The 19,715-nt window shown below is 43.5% G+C and overlaps 1 protein-coding gene across 6 annotated transcripts in view; it reads left to right on the top strand.

Annotated features, from left to right (window-relative positions):
* The window catches only part of LOC105356575 (inactive ubiquitin carboxyl-terminal hydrolase 54), a 74,300-nt gene extending 65,155 nt beyond the window's left edge, over nt 1-9,145 (top strand). For 4 of the 6 annotated variants that reach the window (XM_023949176.1, XM_023949178.1, XM_023949177.1 and 1 more), the window contains 4 exons: nt 196-1,004; nt 1,390-1,511; nt 1,588-1,719; nt 7,117-9,145. In XM_023949176.1, coding sequence (XP_023804944.1) covers nt 196-1,004; nt 1,390-1,511; nt 1,588-1,719; nt 7,117-7,203 — 1,150 coding nt within the window. In that variant the 3' untranslated portion in view covers nt 7,204-9,145. Of the gene's footprint in view, nt 1-195; nt 1,005-1,389; nt 1,512-1,587; nt 1,720-1,929; nt 2,069-7,116 lie in introns of those variants that run through there. The other 2 variants (XR_002872057.1, XM_023949180.1) reach the window with 2 other exon arrangements.
* Nucleotides 9,146-19,715: the final 10,570 nt, after the last annotated feature.

The raw sequence follows: 19,715 nt of genomic DNA, 5'->3' as shown, positions 1-19,715 counted from the left end.
TGGACCTGTTGTGTGTGTCTGGACCTGTTGTGTGTGTCTGGACCTGTTGTGTGTGTCTGGACCTGTTGTGTGTGTCTGCGTGTTTGAGCTTCCCTCTCAAACGCCTCACCTGATGTCTGAAGCAGCTCCGCTCGTGTCTGTGCGGTTCCTCCTGCTACTGGTTCAACCTCACCCTCTCTCTCTCATGTCATCCAGTGAACAGCCTGACTCAGTCCAAGTACTGCTGACATCCAGCCAGGAGGAGGAAGAGGAGCAGGCCACGCCCGGCCCGCATGCCACCCCGGTCCAGGACCTGCCCCCTCCTCCACCCTATCGACCTGCTTCCCCTCGATCTGCGCTCACCCTCAACCTCACTCATCCTTGTGGCCCTTCCACCCATGAGAATGGGCAAGGGGTGGGCATGAGGAGGAGAGGGGAGGAAGGGGGGAATGGAAGGGAGGGGACTGGGGTGAGGTTGTGTGAGTTGCTGCAGGCTGGGGGGGTCAGCGTGAGACCCCTGGGGAAGCACTTAGCCATCTCCCTCCCCTCTCTCCCTCTGCGTCTCTGGGACAGCACACACACCTCACCCCCCCCACAACCTGCACACACTCAAACTCAGCCCTCAACGCCTCCCTCGTCCCCCCCACCACAAGTCCCTGGGCAAAGGAAGCCTTTTACTCCGCTGTGGCAGCCTCCCCAGCCCCAGTCCCCTGATGTCAGTGGTTGCCAAAGGAAACACTACGCCACCACTGCTGCAGATAGCGGCGTGCGTCACTGGTCTTCCTGGAGCCTAGACCGGCCCGATGCCGTGGTAACGCCATACGACACTCCCCCAGACCGCTGTGTTCCCTTCATGCCGCAGATGCACAGTCAGATCCACAGCTGCAATTGTCAGTCTTGTCCGGGGCACCACAACTCCCAGCATGCCCAGGGACAGCAGGCCGATCCCTGCTGTGGACGTGATGAGGCTGAACTGTCTGAGCTCGACTCCCTTTACCAGGCCAGCCTGCAGGCTGGAAGGACAGGTACACACACAAGCACACATACTCACACACCAACAGAATAAATGAAGTCTCTTTCTCATGCTACGTTCACGCCGGGCTCAGAAACGCGTTTAAGCGACCATTCCTTCCTTCCTTGAATCTTTAATTTATCAGAATAGAGCTGTGAAAGAAAAAGCCTGGAGTAAGATTCACCAGATTTCCACCATTTTGACATTTTGTACCAAGCCTCTACCAACTGTGAGTACATGTGCTAGTGTCAGGGACCGACAGTCCAGTGTGAACAGGTGCTAAATGCACATTCTTCAATGAGCATCACATGGCCGGTGTGTACATAGCATCAGGTTTGAAACTGTTTTGCTGAGCAGGCTTTTTTTTGTTCCAATTTGGACTTCCTGTGTATTTTTAGGCTGCAGCCCATCAGAGAGGCTCATTTTCAGAGTGGGGGGGCAGGCTCGCTCTAAAACCCCCAATGCAGACATGGAGAGGAGTGTGTACGGGGAAGACAGCCCCCCTGCCTACCTCAACAAGGTAACTAAATAATTCCTCTGACCGTTTACTCTTCAACCATTCACTGGCATTTGACAGGCATTTTGTTTCTTCACAGCCAATGAAATCATGGGATCCACGTTTTGGGGTGGGGCCAGATGATGGGGAGAACCAGAGGCAAATAGGACGCAGCCTGAGTGGGACAGTTGTGACCTCCCGCCACAATCGTTTGACTGCAACCCGCAGTTTTGTAAGTTCGACTCCCTGCACCTTGCTGCCTCCTAGTGGTCATGCTGTCAAATCACACCTGCCTGATGTCCCGTTATCACATCGTACACCATGTGTGCTCTTCTCCTCCTGCTGTCCGTCTCGCACGTTCCGTTTGTCTTGCTTTTCTAATTCCAAATCTTCCTCTCTGTCTGTGCCTCTCCTCCTCTCCTGTCTTCTGTTTCTCCCAAAGGTGAAGCAGGCTGATGCCAGTGCCTCTCCTTGCTTACTTCCTCTCTTCTGAGTCCCTGTTGCTATTCCACTACTCATCATCTCCTCCATCCTCCTCATCACCAACACCTTCATCATCACTTCCCTTCACTGCTTTCAAGGTAAACACTGCGCTGAGCTTTTATTTGTCTTTGGTTTGCAGCCTCTGCTCATTTTTGTTCCACATTCGAGAGATTTACAAATCCGGTCAAAATCATGAAATAAGAGTCGTTTTTGTAACGCTCTTATTTTAAAAGGAGGTTGAAGGTGATTATAACTCCTGTTTTAAAATAAAAGCATTGAAACTTTACAAAATAAAAATAGTTTTTGGTATTTTTTAGTATTTATTCATATATCTGTATTATATTATATAATAAACATTGTATTATTTATCAAATAATATCCAATTTCATCTCTGCCACTATTTCTAGTGGTCTACAAATAAAACTGACAGGAAAGTGCTGCGTGCAGAGCAGCTGATCTGAACATGAACCCGAAATGGAAAAAAAAACTGAAGAAACAATGGAGGAGGCCTCGGGGCAGACCCAGTTCTGGTGGCAGAGATTCTCTGTGCTGTGCTGGAACACCTCAATCCCCCCCCCCCCCCCCCCCCACCTGGCTCTCAAAGAGCTGTGGAACTCTGCTGAGGGATTTCTGCAAGACTCTTGTCTTGTTAGTTTGTTTCATGTTGTACCGACCTGGCCGTTTCTGGGGATTATCCTGTAAAATTCCAAAAATAAAATCTGGTATTTTTAGCAAGTCCATTCAAAGGTCCAGTTTCGCTTTGACCTTCACAATTTATTTAATCATTTCTTATTTAACAATCAATAAAACTCTAACTGCAGCTCTTTATGACAATGTTTTACATCTGTTTGCCACTGCAAAACTTTCACACATACACCGGTTTTACATTTTGTTTTCTGAATCAGAAGGAAATGAACAAAAACTGATATATTAAAAGTAAAGATAATAATGAAAACTCCAGAGTAAATAATATGAAAGACACCTTGTGCTTTTATTTAGCGACTTAAACAGGTTGATTTGTTTTTATGACCACTTCAGGAAAAATTCATCAGATTCTTCTGAAACAATTCAATGTTTCCTAAAAAGGAGAGAAGGACAATCAACTTCCAGTTGGTCTGGTTCAGACCAGCATCCGTTTGCTCAGAAAGCTCAACCGGACTCTTGTCCACTTAAGAATGTGGGTCCATTTCAAATGCTTCACTTTGGTGTGAATGCTCCAGAATCGATGTGGATCAGAGAGTAAAAGCAAATCAATTTACTAATGAAATAAACCAAAACATTCCTCTGCAAAGAGCAGTTCTATCTTAAACAAGCACAAACACCATCGACTTCCATTTTAAACCTTCAAAATCAAGAATACAGTAATTAAAAAAGGCGACACTGTGACCCACTTTAGGTTTTATGTCCCCCTCCAACTATTTTTTCTATTCCCAGTGCGCTTTTGATTATATTTATGCAGTTTTTAGCCCAAATCAAAAAGCATGTGTCGTTTTTTAAGACAGAATTTCTGCAGTAGTTCATTAGAAATTTGTTTCTGAGTTGTAGGCGGGACCGTTGGCGTGGAGGTTAGCTTCTGGCTAATTTCCCATCAGCCCTTTACACTCTTCTGCAAGCCTGTAGCAGATCACAAGCCTCAATTAGCATTAGTAGAGCCAACACAAGCTGCAGGATTTTATCTGCTGCTAATCCAATACAACTTGAATACAGAAATACTCAGAAATTCAGTGTTATTCTGAAATTGTTTTAAAAATGTCCTCCATCAGAAAAATGCCACATAAACATGTTAAAAACACCAAAACACGATTTTCATTGCAGCGGGTCTTTAAATATTTCCTAAAATCTTGTGGCATTTCAAAGTTTTGTTTGGCACAAACACAAATCCCGCATGGATGCATGTACAGTGTTCCCTCGTTTATTACTGGTGTAATGTTCTAAAAATAATCCATGATAGGTGAAATCCACAACGTAGTATTATGAATGTTTTAAGGCTGTGAAACCCCCTCACTACACACTTTACACACATTTCTCATACAGACATGAACGTTTGCCCACTTTACTCTTATTTAAACTTTTAAAGTTCAAACCTTCGAAAGAAATAAGGCAAGTACTGGGACGAAAACAAAAATCAGATCACGTGGAAAGCTGCACACAGTCTTTACAGCAGTCACCCTGTATGAGTTTGATTGACAGGTCAACAGCCAATCAGGGTGCGGAACACAGTGTGCTAGGAAAAACAAATATGGTGAATGGCACAGACAAAAATCTGCAAGATTGTGAAAGGTGCACCGCAATTTGATTTGATTTGAAATGGTTTAATATAAGCAATCAAATAAGAATGATATACAAAAAACATTACAATCATCAGTTATACATTCATACAAGGACGTATCAATTCGAGATAATTAGACTTAAAGTTAAATATTGCTTGAAAGGGATTGGAAGGAAGCAAATGTATATAATCCTACCCCGTTAAACTGTAACCATTTCATTTCATTAATTATCATTATCCGGTTCATAACTTTATCAGACAGAATGAGGAATCCTTAGGTATCAATAAAGCACACGACAAAGATGAAATACTTAATTATTGTGAAAATTAAACATAAAAAATTATGTATATGATTAAAATATAATACTATATCAGTAAAATAGACACTGTTTCAAAAATCTTCATATCAAAAATTGATCAAGTATCAAAAGTTAAAAATATGAGTAAATTATGTTTCATTTGGAAAAATCATGAATCCATTTTTGGATCAAGTGAAGTAATGTAATTAGAAATCAATCATTTAACCATCTTTAATAATTGATTGAGCATTCTTTTAAATCTTTTTTTTAATTTTTTTTTATATATTTTTATGTTTTTTATCACAATTAGGTAATGCTGTGACCAGGGAAGACTGTTTTTAAGCCAAAAAAAACAGCAACTTCTGCTTCCCCCTGAAGTTGTGTAATTTCAGTCGATGATGTCAGTTACCACCGTGTCTACAGCCAGGTCCCTCTCTAAATATTAGCAATATTCCTATTTGAAAGAGTCAACAGGTTTATCCTGGTATAAAGCAGTTATGATTGGGACATTTTAACCCTTAAATGTTGACTTTATCAAAGTTCACCATGTAATACTAACATCACACGTTAATTAAGGGAGTGTTTGATTTGCTTTACTGCATCTCTTTCTTTCTATTTTATACCAACTAAACTAATGAAGCAAGTCTTAAGTATTTTCAGTTGATTTTATTTGACTCAGACAGAAATGCAAGGGTAGAAGCTTTAACACTAGAACTCTTGATTTCTTGTCCTGCTTCCTTGAGTCCAAGAAATGTCTTTTAAAAAAGTGGATTCTTTTTTTCTTTATTTCACTCTGGTTAAATTTAGCTGCGCTTTTATTTTGTTGCATTTCAGTCTATTTAAAAGTTTGAAAGTTTCATTCTAAAGCAGAAAACGCCTGAAGTGTTTGCACTTAATTACCAGGCAAATAAAACCTTATTCACAGCGTCCAAGTCCCTAAAAGCAAGCAGCAGCAGTGACCCTGCTCATTACTGCTACTTAAGCTTTCAGCGGCTTTCATGCGTGCCTTCCTCTCACATGCATTCTGCAATGACTGAGGTCTTTTCCTACTGAATAGTGTTCAAATCCAGCTGATCGTGTTTGAAAGATGCTTGAGTTTATGGCTTCTCGTGGTGTAAAGATTGATGTCTGAACATCAGAAGTGTGGGGGCGTTTAAGGACAAAGCAGAATTGTCAGAAAGTCAAAGGGGGAGGAGAAGTTTCTGCTCATTAACAGCCGCAGACATAATCTTAGTGGCTGACCTCATTAGAGGGGAACTCTCATTTCGAGCTGTGTGCCAAGAAAGGTACCGTCAGTGAAATTCAACACTCAGGCAGTGACGTCTGGTTTACACTAATAAACGGAGCCAATTATAGATGACCCGCTTGTTTGTGGTAGATTATGATGAAAACCGGTTAGGATTCATATTTAGACCAAACTTAAAAAAATGACCTGGTAAAAAGTTTGACTTGAATGTTGTAGATATCCAACAAATTTTGGGAAAAAAAGAAATTCAATTCAATTTTTATTTGTGTAGCCCAAAATCACAACAACAGTCGTCTCGATGGGCTTCGAAGTAAAACATGAACTCAAAAGGATCGTGAATACAAAGAGTTCAATAGGAAAATACTAAAATGAACTAACAAACTGACTTAGCTATACTGGCATCCCTGCCCTTAGACCCCCCTTCGCGGTAAGGAAAAACTCCTAAAAAAACGGATTCCGGAAAAAACGAAGAAACTTCAGGGGTGCCCACATGAAGGAGGGATCCTCCCCCAGGACGGACAGGCGATTTACCAGAACTCTTAGAGAAGAATTAACTTATCTAACTCTACAACTGCATATTTAAAGTCCAGCAGACGAGCTTCAGAAAGAAACAATGAAACAAAAAATGGAAAACATTGCGTGTGTCATGTATGTATGTTTTTTTCTTTATAGATTTGGTGAACTTTAATGGATTTTAAATGCTTAGACGTGTCCGTTTTGTTTTGGCCGACTACAGCCTCATATGCTGAGATCAAATGGGGAGGGGCTGCTAGGTAGAGCCTCGTCTTTGACTCTATATGAAAACAGGACAGGGGGAGTGTGGCGTCACCCATAGAACAATACCTCACTTCCGGCTCCAACGGAAGGCCTGAGTCGATCTGAGTCAACGTTTCCACTCTAGCCAATCAAGAGGGAGCTTGTTGGAAGGCCACACCCCTACCCCTAGCAGAGCAAGAATGCTTATTCTGACATTTATAATGACTGAGTAATAGCTGTTAAGTTCTCTAAAGAGCTCTATTTGGAGCCAGGGGTTACTTCCTATTTAGAACGCAAAGGGGGCGGGGTCACTCAGTTAAATTCTCATATTTAGTCAGTGGACCCCTTGTGTTCTCATCAGACTGGTCATGATTTGACCCATTTGAGGACTGAAGGGTTATTTTCCCAGTTAGCAGGCTGAAAATCAACTAACATCTGAGGATGATAGCCAGGGGCCCTCTGTAAAGCTTTACCCGAGGCCCCAGGGACTGTGGCAGCCCCCCTGTGTATGTTGGTGAAGCATGTTTGTCAGTCATGTGACCTGATGTGGACCTGTTGTGTTCTATTCCTCTCCAGGAGCTGCCAGAAGGCGCAGGGAGTTTCTGGCTCTGTCTGACCGGAGTCAAGCTGGCTTCTGACCGGAATCCGGCTCTCCTCCACTAACGTCTCACCGCGTTTCGGCACAGCAGCTCCCTGGTTCTCCACATCCCAGCCCTTATGGATGTGGAGTATACTAAGTAGGATCAAATAAATCAAAGCCTGTCCCACCCCTCCACATGCAATTACACACACACAAACACACACACCTGCACTGACGTAGAACCCCTCTCAGCGCCTGCAGCACCCTGCTTAGTCCCTTCTTGCCTTCCTCCCCTTCTTAACCTCTTATTCTGTCTATGCAGTCAATCTGACCCCCCCTGACAAAACCTAAGCTCCTCCTTCTCCTCTTTAGTACTGTCTTTCGTCTCCCTGAGGGTTTCCCTGTGTGATGGGCCTGGTCTGACCGGGACCGGCGCTCCAAGCGAACCTTTTGCCCTCCTCACAGACCCCTACCTCAGGGCAGACTCCTACCAAGTAGCCACGCCTCTTCCTCTTTCTTCACGGGCATTTAATGTTGGACGCACATGTAGCTGAACTGAGTCTGTTTCAGATCGACAGCCATATTTTTCTCTTTTTCGTTTTGGGGGTTTGGTTGTGTTTCTTTCTTGTGTGTACGCACAGTAAATCCACCCAGACTGAACTCTTCTTAGCTACAAGTCATGTACAGAAAAAAACAAGCCCATGTATGAAAACCTGTATGTTAATTAATAAGACCTTATGGAATGTTGATAATTAACAAATATTGATAAACTCAAAGTGGTACTTCCTCGTGTCTGCATTTTAACTAGGAGTGGAGTGCACTTCACAAGTGTCTAGCTGGAGTTTCCGTCCCCAAACCGTCTGCCAACCTAATGACAGTTCTCCCATTTCTACCGGGAGATTAAAACAGAAAAGTGCTCGTGTTCCTGATTTGACATTTTCTTATCTTTTCTATCTATACACCTGTCTTGCTTTGATTCGTTCTCGCTTCCTCTCTTGGTTCCAAAAAAGGTGGCATAGTTCCGATGGAATGGGAAGACGTTGGTTGGGAAACTCTTAGGTTTTTTATTGTGGGAAGCAGATGACTTAAGTGCACTTTGCAGGGCGGATGGGCGGAAGTACACTCTCCGGGGGGACAGAGTGGAGGCTTTTGTTTTACTCCAAGGCCTCAGGTGAACTTAAAATGACATGGGTTTAAAGATTGTTTATGAAAAAAAAGCAAAATGTTCATATCCAGCCCTAAACAGTGATATATAAATATGCTTTTTAATTGCGTATTAGAGGTATATTTTCAGCCTAACTTCAGAGATGTCAGCCATTTTTCATTGGTGTGAAGAAAAACTGCTCTCTTACCTGTACTGAGTAGCATTCTGACGTGTGCATTTCTAATGATGCATTGTTCTTTATAGATTCACAAAGCCCATGTAAAAACGGATTCAGTGTCAAGTTTTTTCATGACTTTACTGATGGATTGTTGTAACTAAACCAAAGGTTGGCCTGTTTTTGTTTTTTCATTCTGAGGTCATGATGTGTTCTTTGTGTTTTTTGGGTCTTGGATGTGAGAGAATGTAGCCAATTGTAGCGCATGAGTCCGCTATGCAAATCAACCTTCCCTCACAATCCTGCATCAGAGACAGTCTGGTGGAAGACACACCCGGGGGGGACACTGAGACGAGGAGGAAGCCTCGCGTTTTAAAGCTGCTGGGGAACTTTGCTGCTCCGCCCGCGTCCGCTGCTGCGCTTGTCGCGCAGGTGGAGCGCAGCGAGCGGCCGGAGGAACAAGAGACAAAAGGGAGAAGCAGAGCGAATGAATGTAAACCAAAGGATGAAACTGTGTGTTTGTGAATGACGAGATGGTCAAAGGCTGGAGGTCATAACTAAAGGTGGGGGAGGGGGGTTGTGGGTGTGCATCGACTGAGTGTGTGCCAGTTTTCGGGGTGGTGTTGCTCGGGGAAAGAGGTAACCTGTATTTTTGCAATAAAGTTATTACCAATGCACTCCCACAGGGGGCGTAGCTACACCCACATGTCTGCGTTGTCATTTGTTGCAGTGAGGACAAAATGTATTTAGTCAGCCACCAATTTTCCAAGTTCTCCCACTTAAAAAGATGAAATGTAATTTTAATCATAGAGGTAGACCTCAACTACAGTATGAGAGACAAAATGAGAAAAAAATATAATTTTTAAGGAATTTGTTTGCAAATTATGGTGAAATAGAAGTATTTGGTCAATAACAAAAGTTCAATATAATACTTTGTTATATACTCTTTGTTGGCAATGACAGCACTCAAATGTTTTCTCTAAGTCTTCACAAGGTTTTCACTGTTGCTGGTATTTTGGCCCATTCCTCCATGCAGATCTCCTCTACAGCAGTGATGTTTTGCTTTTCTACAGCAGCTGTCGCTGGGCAATATGGACTTTTAACTCCCTCCAGAGATTTATTATGAGGTTAACATCTGGAGACTGGCTAGGCCACTCCAGAACCTAGAAATGCTTCTTACGAAGCCACTCCCTCATTACCGTGTTTTTTGGATTGTTGTCATGATGAAAGACCTAGCCAGGTTTTATCTTCAACGCCCTTGATGATGGAAGGAGGTTTTCACTCAAAATCTTACATTACATGGCCCCATTCCTTCCTTTACACGGATTAGTCGTCCTGGTACCTTTGCTAAAATCAGCCCCAAAGCATGATGTTTCCACCCCCATGCTTTACAGTAGGGATGGTCTTCTTCTCAGCATTCTTTCTCCTCCAAACATTATGAGTAAAGTTTTTACCAAAAAGTTCTATTTTGGTTTCATCCGACCATAAGATATTCTCCCAATCCTTTCCTGGATCCTCCAAATACTCTCTAGAAAACTATAGACGGGCCTGCACATGTACTGGCTTTAGCAGGGAACATGTCTGGCACTGCAGGATTTGAATAAGTATTGAGGCCTCAAGGATCGGCCTCCTGCTGGTATTCCAGAAATCCTGCCTTATCTGCTGCTGATTACCTGGATCAGGTGTGTTCAGCCAGTAAGAAGCTTCCATGGCAGGCTGATTGGAAAACATATTGGACACCGACCCTCAAGACCTGGTTTCTGATACCCACCAACTCTGTCTGGGCTGCACAGTTAGTGCATTCTCCTCTCAGCGAGAAGTCCCAGGTTCCCAGCTGGTCTTTTTGTTTGGAATTTGCGTGTTCTTCACGTGCATGTGTGGGTTTCCACCAGGCACGCTAAATTCCTCCAGCAGTCCACAAATATGCTTCATTGGTCAATTGATGGTTCTTAAAAATTGTCATTTAGTGTGATTGTGACTGTTTGAGGTCCTGCGACAGACTGGGGACCAGTCCAGAACTGTGGCAGGGATAGGCTCCAGCAGCACTGTGACCCCAAAAGGCATCCATCAAGTTTGGAAAATGGGTGGATGTATGGATTTCTTAAATAAACTATAACATTCAGCATAAATAAATAAAAAAGTTTGTTTTTATATGAGAATAAAACAATCAGTGTTTCTGACACTCATTTTATTTTTTATTTTAAGTTTCTTTGAAGGCTGTGAAATAATATTTTTTATGTGGTTTAAAGAACAGATGAGGGGAAACTGAGTTCTACAAGTGATCTTCAACACGACTCCAAATCAGTGGAGCTTAAATTGAAAGGTCAAATACAAGGCTGATTTTACAGGAAACACAAAGGAGTTTCACTTAATATTTCCAGATGAATTTCTTTGAGATTTTTAAATTTAATTGCAACGATGTTTTGGCATATTAGTCCTGAACATGTTTAGTATTTCATGTCAAAAAATAATGCAGTTCTTCCATCTTCCACTAGATGTAAGCAGCCACATGCGTCCTCCAGTTGTTTGAAGCTGCATTTCACAGACTACCTTCAAACACCTCGACAAACCCATGCAGGCGGCTTTTTGTTATCAAACTTAATCTTGTAAGTCTGAAGGAAAATGAAGGATTTGACAGAGCTTTTGTCAAGAAACAAGAAGAAGAAAAAGGTAGGAATCCCCGCTGAGCAACACAAACATGATGGATCAATAGCCATTAAATTTCAAATCCATCTCTCTTCAGCAGAAAAGAGCCTTTTCTGGTTCTTTTAGACGCCTCTGTGTGCTGTTGGCTGCCGACCTGGGAAGCAGACGTTTATTTTTTCACCTTATTTATTCACATCTTTTGACGTCTTTAAGCACTGATAGAATCTGCAGTAATATAACATTTGTAAAGGAGGAATTACAGCTGCATCCTGCAGATCCAGCAGATTGGAGGAGGTTTAGGATGATGGAGAAGATGACAGCCAACTCAACATCCAAGAGAAAAACAAATCCAATACATTTACATTTGCATTTTTACGGGATGGAGAGGTTTGTATTTGAATCCACAATACAGAAATATTTGATCAGGATCTGGTTCTGATGTGCTCAGCATCAGTTAAGCACTAAAACAACAAGAGTAAAGTACAACTTGAACAAAAAAAGTAATGGAAGAGACTGAAAAACCTGCATCACTGTGTGGACCATCTGCCTCTTCAGGATCAGTTTTTAAGTGATGATAAAAGTCTCAACTACATTCCATCATCTGTACAGGATTTAACTCTGATTATTTGAACTTAAGCCGCTAAGAAACAAAAGAAATAATTCAAAACCCCCCAAAAATCAATTTTTCCTAGAAATGCACAACACTCGTCATAAGCTGTAATTTTAATCCACATGTTTTGGCATTTGTTGTTCATAAAGCTTTGCTTAAACAAAATCTTCTTGTGTTTAATGTCTTCTTTCTCGTCTATTAATGATTTAAAAGAAGAAGAAAACAAGCCTTTTGTGAGTGCCTTTACCGAAATTCAATGCATGTTAATATAAGCTGCAGTGCAGGAAGTTTTTGATCAAATTGGATCTAGTTCCTTATGGTGTAAAAACTAGTTAACATGCAAATGTTGGTGTTTAGTGTTTAACTTTCAGGTTTAAGATAATTTAAGTTTTAATTAAGTTTGATTTTAAAAGGCAATCGAGTTCCCCTGAAGAGGTTATACACACAAAAACATGAAACTAAGAAAAAACTGTTTGTTTCTCTTTAAGCCAGATTATTGCAGCACAGCAAAATGACTGTAAATGTGTTTTTAAAAAGTTTAAATTCGGACCAATTCTTTAAATAAAGTCACATTCCAATCATTTTTGATCTACTTCAAAAGTAGTTGTCAAAAAGAAAAAAAAGGTTGAAGTGAAGTCCTGAGCTTTCCAGGAAAAAAGGACAGAGTTGTATTTGTTCACAGAGCTGAATGCAAAACCTTCATGCTTGGTATGTCATCAACAGGTCGCAGTGCTCAAAGAATATACGTTAACATTCAGCCTCATATGAGACTCACCATGAAGAAAGGTTCATTTGGAGTTAAGAAAAAGAGAAGATTTACCAACTATTAGCTGGACTGAAAAAATAACCGTCTGCATTTACTGCAGCCGTGACGTCAGTAATGGAGCAGTGACAGCTAGCTACCTTATTGCAAACAAGTTGGAGCAAACATCCAAACCATTTTCGGACGGTGAACTTATGGAAAAATGCAGAAGGCTGCAGAACTCTCATCATTTTAATGTTACAAAGAGCAGGTCTCTGCTTCTTTTCAGGTCAGATCACTTGCTGATCCTACAACGATGCATGAGCAGCTACCAAAAATTCAAATGTTTTTTTTTATTTTTTATTTTTTTATATATATATATATATATATATATATAATATATACATATATATATATATATATATTGGAAAGTGAAGGTGACAGTGGTGCCTGTGGTAATTGGAGCACTCGGGGCAGTAACCCCCAAGCTGGAGGAGTGGCTACAACAGATACCTGGAAAGATCTCAGACATCTCAATCCAGAAAAGCACAGTGCTAGGAACAGCTAAGATACTGCGCAGAACCCTCAAGCTCCCAGGCCTCTGGTAGAGGACCCGAGCTTGAGTGAGAAACCACCCACGAAAGGGTGATAGGGGCAGGTTTTTTTATATATATATATATATATATATATATATATACTTATATATATATATGTATATATATATATATATAATGACGATTTATCGTATTTCGGGCAGATACTCGCTGCAGTGTTTTACAGGTAAATACTCTAGGGCGGTTCAGTTAATTAACTCACCTGCTCAGCGTCCTATTTAAGCCAGGTGCGCAGTTGTTCATTCTTTCTTACCTTCAGCGCTCATTCTTCGCCGGTCTCAGTGCCCGCGGGTCTCCGTCTCTTTCGGCGTCTTGCTGTGGTCCCACCGTTCTTCGGATGGATGATCCCCGTTTTTATGATGTGGGGTTTTCGTTTCGCCGCGTCTGCTCTGCTTTGCAGTGATCCGCGGGCGGCTGACGGCGCACAGCGCGTTTGTAACCCGGGTGATTTTCAGCCGTTTTTCGTTCTGCTCTCTCTCTCCGTTCTGTCCGGCTGCTTACGAACTATCGCGAGACTTGCGCGGTTCCGGGAATTCCCACGTGACCTTAGTGTCTCTTTAAAAATGGCGTAGTACAGACTGTTGCAGGAAGCTAGTTGGAGCTACTGCTACAGGTACGCCATTTACGCCATTCCTAACTGTATTTCGACTTTCTACTATTAAGACTGATATGGCTTCAACTTCTAGGAACGTCTATCTGTGTGTCCAGATATTGTGCTACTGCGATTTGTTCAATCTAAGAGGGACCTGGTAAGTTCAAGCCTTGTTTACATTTTTCGGAGCTAGCATGCTAGCGCTAGCCTCTGAGATAACAAAACTAAACTCAAATTGTTTTGTATTTATTTGTGCCAAGACTTATTTTGTAAACTCTGCATTTTATATCGAAATGTTTAAACATTATCCTGATGACAAATGGATTGCATTTAATGTTATGGTGCAGTATTTATTTGATCATTTTTGAACTTAAGAGTACTCTGCTGAATTGTTTATTTAAATTGTACATGTACTTGAATTATCGAAACCGGACAATTGAATGTTTGAATCTACTCATGTGAACTTGACATATGTTTATGTTGGTCCTGTCCCATACAGGCCAGGTTCCATTCCATCTCCATTCCATCTCCATTCCATCTCCATTCCATCTCCATTCTATTTCCATTTCTATCTCCATTTCTATGAGAGTCCTTTGGATGGTGAGCTGCCTGAAATCGCCTAGAACCTGTGTGGTAAGAGGCCCAGTAGCCCTGTCCTCTCCCTATGTAACACCACACCTTGCCTTCACAAAAGGCCCAGTGGAACTGTTCTGATTCTTCTTGGACCATAAAACCTGGATTGAATTCTGGAATTACAGCAACCAGCTCTCTTGGAACGCATGAACTGTTTGTTTAACAAGAAACATTGTGAACATTTTGTGTAAATATTGTATATGTCTTTTGGGGTTAATTATAAAAAAATTCACTTTTTGCACCATAGCCGTTATCTTTGTCTTTGTGTGTTGGTTGGGCCTTTCACCTCCCTCCCTGAGACGAAACCATAGATCATCTGACACTAGCCTAAACTCAAATATCGTAAAGATCCCAATGAGTATATCCATTTGGGCTACATGTTAAAAGTGGCGAGCTAGCTAGGAGGGAGTGGGAAGTGTTTCAACTCACACTGTGCAGTACTTTGAAATTGTTATCTTGCAGTACTATACGTATCGTGTCATCATGGATGTGTTCATGAACTTGGGGATTAAAATACCAAACAGTGTAAGAGTTGAAGGCATATCAGTCACTGAAGAAGCAGGTGTCGATGAAGTTATAGATTTTCTGAAACAATATGGGCGTATTACCAGAACTGAAATGATGTCTGAATCATGCGCAGAATTTGACGGGTCGCTTATCATTGAATTTAATAGCGGAGAAACAATAGCTGCTTTACGTCACATGCTACCCTATACATTTAATCCTTCTGACAAAGCAAAAACATATTTCATTTCTGAATTGTCTACAGTTTATGCAGAATACATTGCGAAAAGTAAAACGCAGTCTTATCTAACGGAGCTGCAAAATGTTGCTAAACTTTCTGGTATGGAATTTGCTGAGGTGTTAAAAGCTACAATGGCTCAGATTGGACAGTCCGTCGCTGAGATCCACCCTGCTGCTGAAAGGGACCTGCCAGCAGACCCCAATGTTGTTATATCTTCAAAATCATCAGCAAGACCACCAGCCATTATCCCACCACAGGAGCCATCACCTTTCCTAGCAGAAAGTAAGCCACACCCTGCATCTTGGCAGCATACTACAGAGCCCGGAGAAAAAGCGTCTACCACCATGCCGGATTTCAACCCACCTGAAGTCCAGCGCTATGTGGTGGAGCACATAGTGAAGAGCGAGGCGAGTGTTTTCCCACAGAAACTGAAGGTGTTTTCAGGACGACTGCAGAGACCATCGCATGAGGCAGATTACGAGACCTGGAGATCAGGGGTGGACTTACTGCTGCGGGACCCGTCAGTCTCAGACCTCCAGCGTTCGAGGAGGATTGTTGACAGCCTTCTGCCACCAGCCGCTGATGTGATCAAACACCTGAGCACAGACGCCTTGCCTTCAGTTTATCTGGACACACTCGACTCTGCTTATGGCACTGTACAGGATGGTGATGAACTTTTTGCCAAATTTATGGATACTTTCCAAAACAATGGAGAAAAGCCATCCTCCTACCTGCATAGACTCCAAGTGGCACTGAATGCAGCTGTAAGAAGGGGTGGAGTTAAGGACACTGATGCCAACAGACACCTTATAAATCAATTCTGCCGGGGGTGCTGGGACAACTCTTTAATTTCTGAACTCCAGCTGAAGCAAAGGAAGTTGAACCCACCAAATTTCAATGAACTGTTGCTGCTTCTTAGGACCGAAGAGGATCGGGAGGCAACCAAGATCCAAAGGATGAAACATCACCTCGGGGCTGTCAGACAGAAAGCAGCTACCCATGTGCAGTTGGCTCAGATTGAGACTGGTTGTGAGGGAGGAGCAGTTGCTGCACTAACCAGCATAACACAGCAGCTGGCAGAACAACTTGCTGAAGTACAGCGACAACTGGCATCGTTAACAGCTAACAAAGGCCTGCCTCCAACCAACTCCCGTTCCAAAGCAGAGTACAGCAAACAGCCTGCATCCCGGAAGTCCACACCTGCCCAACGCAAACCTGGGTTCTGTTTTAGGTGTGGTGAAGATGGTCACATTCGTCCTCAGTGCCAAAATGAACCAAACAGTGCTCTGGTTGCCCGCAAAAAGAAACTGTTTGCCCAGAAACAACAACAACCCACGTTCACAAACAGCCAGTTAAACTAGTCGAGGTTCCTATTGAGGGGCAAATGGGAACCAGGATAGACCAAACTTGTCCCAAAGAGAAAAAGACTGTGAAGTGTGCGGAGATGAGTGAAGCTGAATCAAAGACCACCACGGCCACCAGACTACCAAAGGGCCTAATTGGTTCAAAATGCACTGCTGTGGTGGAGATTGATGAACATTTGTGCAACTGCCTCCTTGACACCGGCTCACAGGTGACGACAATTCCAGTGTCATTCTATAATCAATATCTGAGCCACCAGCCTGTGAAGCCACTACACAGCCTGCTCCAGGTTGAAGGTGCAGCAGGACAGTCAGTGCCATATTTAGGTTATGTGGAACTGGACATTACTTTTCCTAAGGACTTCCTAGGAGTGGAAATGGATGTGCCAACGCTTGCACTTGTGGTTCCGGATGCTCGTTCTGAGTCCTCATCTTCGGTGCTTATCGGGATGAACACCCTCGAGCCTCTCTACGAACAGCACCTTGGCAGCTGTTACTCCACCTTCCAGCCCAGTGCACAGGGGTATCGCGCAGTCCTAAAGCTCCTGCAATTAAGACATCAGCAGAGTAACATGGACAGCGCCGGATCTGTACACCTGTTAAGCCAAACTCCAGTCCTGGTTCCAGCTGGCCAGATCACTGTCCTAGACGGTTCTGCTAGATTCAACGTCCGTCCACCTGACCAGCTGGCCATCATCGAACATCCAACCTCAACGTTACCTGGAGGCCTGTGTGTCCAGAGTTGCCTGATCACTCTCCCACACCATCCACCGTACAAAGTGCCTGTCTTCATACAGAACCAGTCAGAGCAAGATATGTTTATTCCACCATTAACCATCATTGCTGGCATTGGAGTTTCACCAACTATCTTATCACAGCAGGTTACCACCTCAGATCCAAATCACAAGAACCCGTTGCAGTTTAATTTTGGAGACTCACCTATTCCACCAGAGTGGAAGGAGCGCATGACTACAAAGCTCAGCAACATGCCCAAGGTATTCTCCCACCATAACATGGACTTTGGCTGCACACATCGGGTGAAACATCACATCAAGCTCAATGATCAGACTCCTTTCAAACATAGAGCGAGACCAATACACCCCAAGGATGTGGAAGCGGTCCGCAGACATCTCCGGGACTTGCTCAAGGCAGGGGTAATTAGAGAGTCTGAGTCGCCGTTTTCGTCCCCGATTGTGGTGGTGAGGAAGAAAAATGGTGAGGTGAGGCTATGTGTCGATTACAGAAAACTCAATCTACAGACTGTGAAAGATGCATATGCTTTGCCAAACCTAGAAGAATCATTTTCTGCACTGACGGGATCCAAATGGTTCTCTGTCCTCGACTTGAAATCCGGTTACTACCAGATCGAGATGGCCGAAGAGGATAAAGCTAAAACTGCTTTCGTTACACCTCTTGGTTTTTGGGAGTGGAACCGGATGCCGCAGGGAGTCACGAATGCTCCGAGCACATTCCAGCGACTCATGGAGCGTTGCATGGGTGATCTGCATCTTAAGGAGGTTCTCGTCTTCTTGGACGACATCATTGTTTTTTCAGCCACCCTCGAAGAACATGAAACTCGTCTTCTCCATGTGCTGTCTCGTCTCGAGGATTTCGGATTGAAACTATCACCCGACAAGTGCAAGTTTTTCCAGTCCTCCGTCCGTTATCTGGGACACATTGTGTCCGAAGATGGTGTCCACACAGATCCAGAAAAGATAGAATCTCTAAAATCCTGGCCAGTCCCCCGCAACTTGAAGGAGTTGCGATCTTTTCTGGGTTTTGCTGGATACTATCGACGGTTTGTTAAGGACTATGCAACAATTGTGAAGCCATTAAATGAACTGACACGAGGCTATGCACCTACTCGTCATTCCCCCAAGATGAAGAAACCAGGAGGGAAATACTTGGACCCTAAGCAATCCTTTGGTGAAAAGTGGACCAATGAACAGCAGAGAGCATTTGAGACAGTAATCGTTAAACTGACATCTGCCCCTGTTCTAGGTTTTGCGGACCCAAAGCTGCCGTACATCTTACATACCGATGCGAGCACTACGGGATTGGGAGCAGTGCTGTACCAGGAGCAGGAGGGCAAGCTGCGGGTCATCGCTTACGCCAGTCGAGGATTGTCGCTGAGTGAGACGAGGTACCCGGCCCATAAACTGGAGTTTCTGGCCCTGAAGTGGAGTGTCGTCGAAAAGTTCCACGACTACCTCTATGGAGCCACTTTCACAGTTGTAACAGACAATAACCCTCTAACCTACGTTCTCACTACAGCCAAACTGGATGCTACAAGTCACCGGTGGTTGGCAGCACTATCTACATATTCATTCACACTGCAATATCATGCTGGAAAACAGAATCAAGATGCAGACGCTCTGTCAAGACGTGCTCATGGAAATCCTCCTGACGACCACTCCTGCCAGGAGTGGGACCTGCTTCACCAGTTGACTCAGCAGCCATGTGCGCCTGGTGATGCAGAGGAGATCTCGCCAGAGGTTGTGGATGCCATCTGCGAGAGCTGCCTAGTGAGAGCACAAGATCACAATCCTAGTCAAGGTACTGTGACCCTGGTTGAGTCTCTGTCTGCTACTGTTGACAGCATCTCTGACGTCTTCACAGAGGAGTTCAAAGGCCTGCCAGTAATACCATCTCTGTCCCATACCGATCTCAAGGAACATCAAAGAACAGACCCTGTTATTCGGGAGATCATACACCAGCTCGAGACCGGTGAAAAGATTCCACCTACAGCTCGGGATGAACTGCCAGAGATTCCCCTGCTGCTTCGAGAGTGGAACAGGCTAGAGCTGGTGGATGGGGTTCTTTATCGGAGGAGACAGGATGATGATAAGGTTCTTCTGCAGTTAGTTCTTCCACCTGACCTGCGTCCCACTGTACTAAAGAGTTTACACCACGACATGGGGCACATGGGCATTGAGAGGACGCTGGACCTGGTCCGCCAGCGATTCTTCTGGCCGAAGATGGCAGTTGATGTGGAGAATACTATCAAAACATGTGGCAGATGTGTGAGAAGGAAGACACTGGTGGAGAAGGCTGCTCCGCTTGTTAACATAAGGACAAGTCGTCCACTTGAACTCTTGTGTATGGATTTTCTCACCCTTGAACCAGACAGTAGCAACACAAAGGACATTTTGGTTCTCACAGACCATTTTACAAAATTTGCAGTTGCCATTCCTACTGCCAACCAGAAAGCCGGGACTGTTGCCAAGTGCCTCTGGAATGAGTTCATGGTGCATTATGGTATTCCAGAGCGCATCCACTCAGACCAGGGCCCAGACTTCGAGTCCAAACTCATCAAAGAGCTGTGTGAGGTTG

This window comes from Oryzias latipes, chromosome 19 (assembly GCF_002234675.1).
Source record: "Oryzias latipes chromosome 19, ASM223467v1".
NCBI lineage: Eukaryota > Metazoa > Chordata > Actinopteri > Beloniformes > Adrianichthyidae > Oryzias > Oryzias latipes.
Note: the sequence above shows the minus strand (reverse complement) of the source record. Positions and strands in the feature narration are given on the sequence as shown.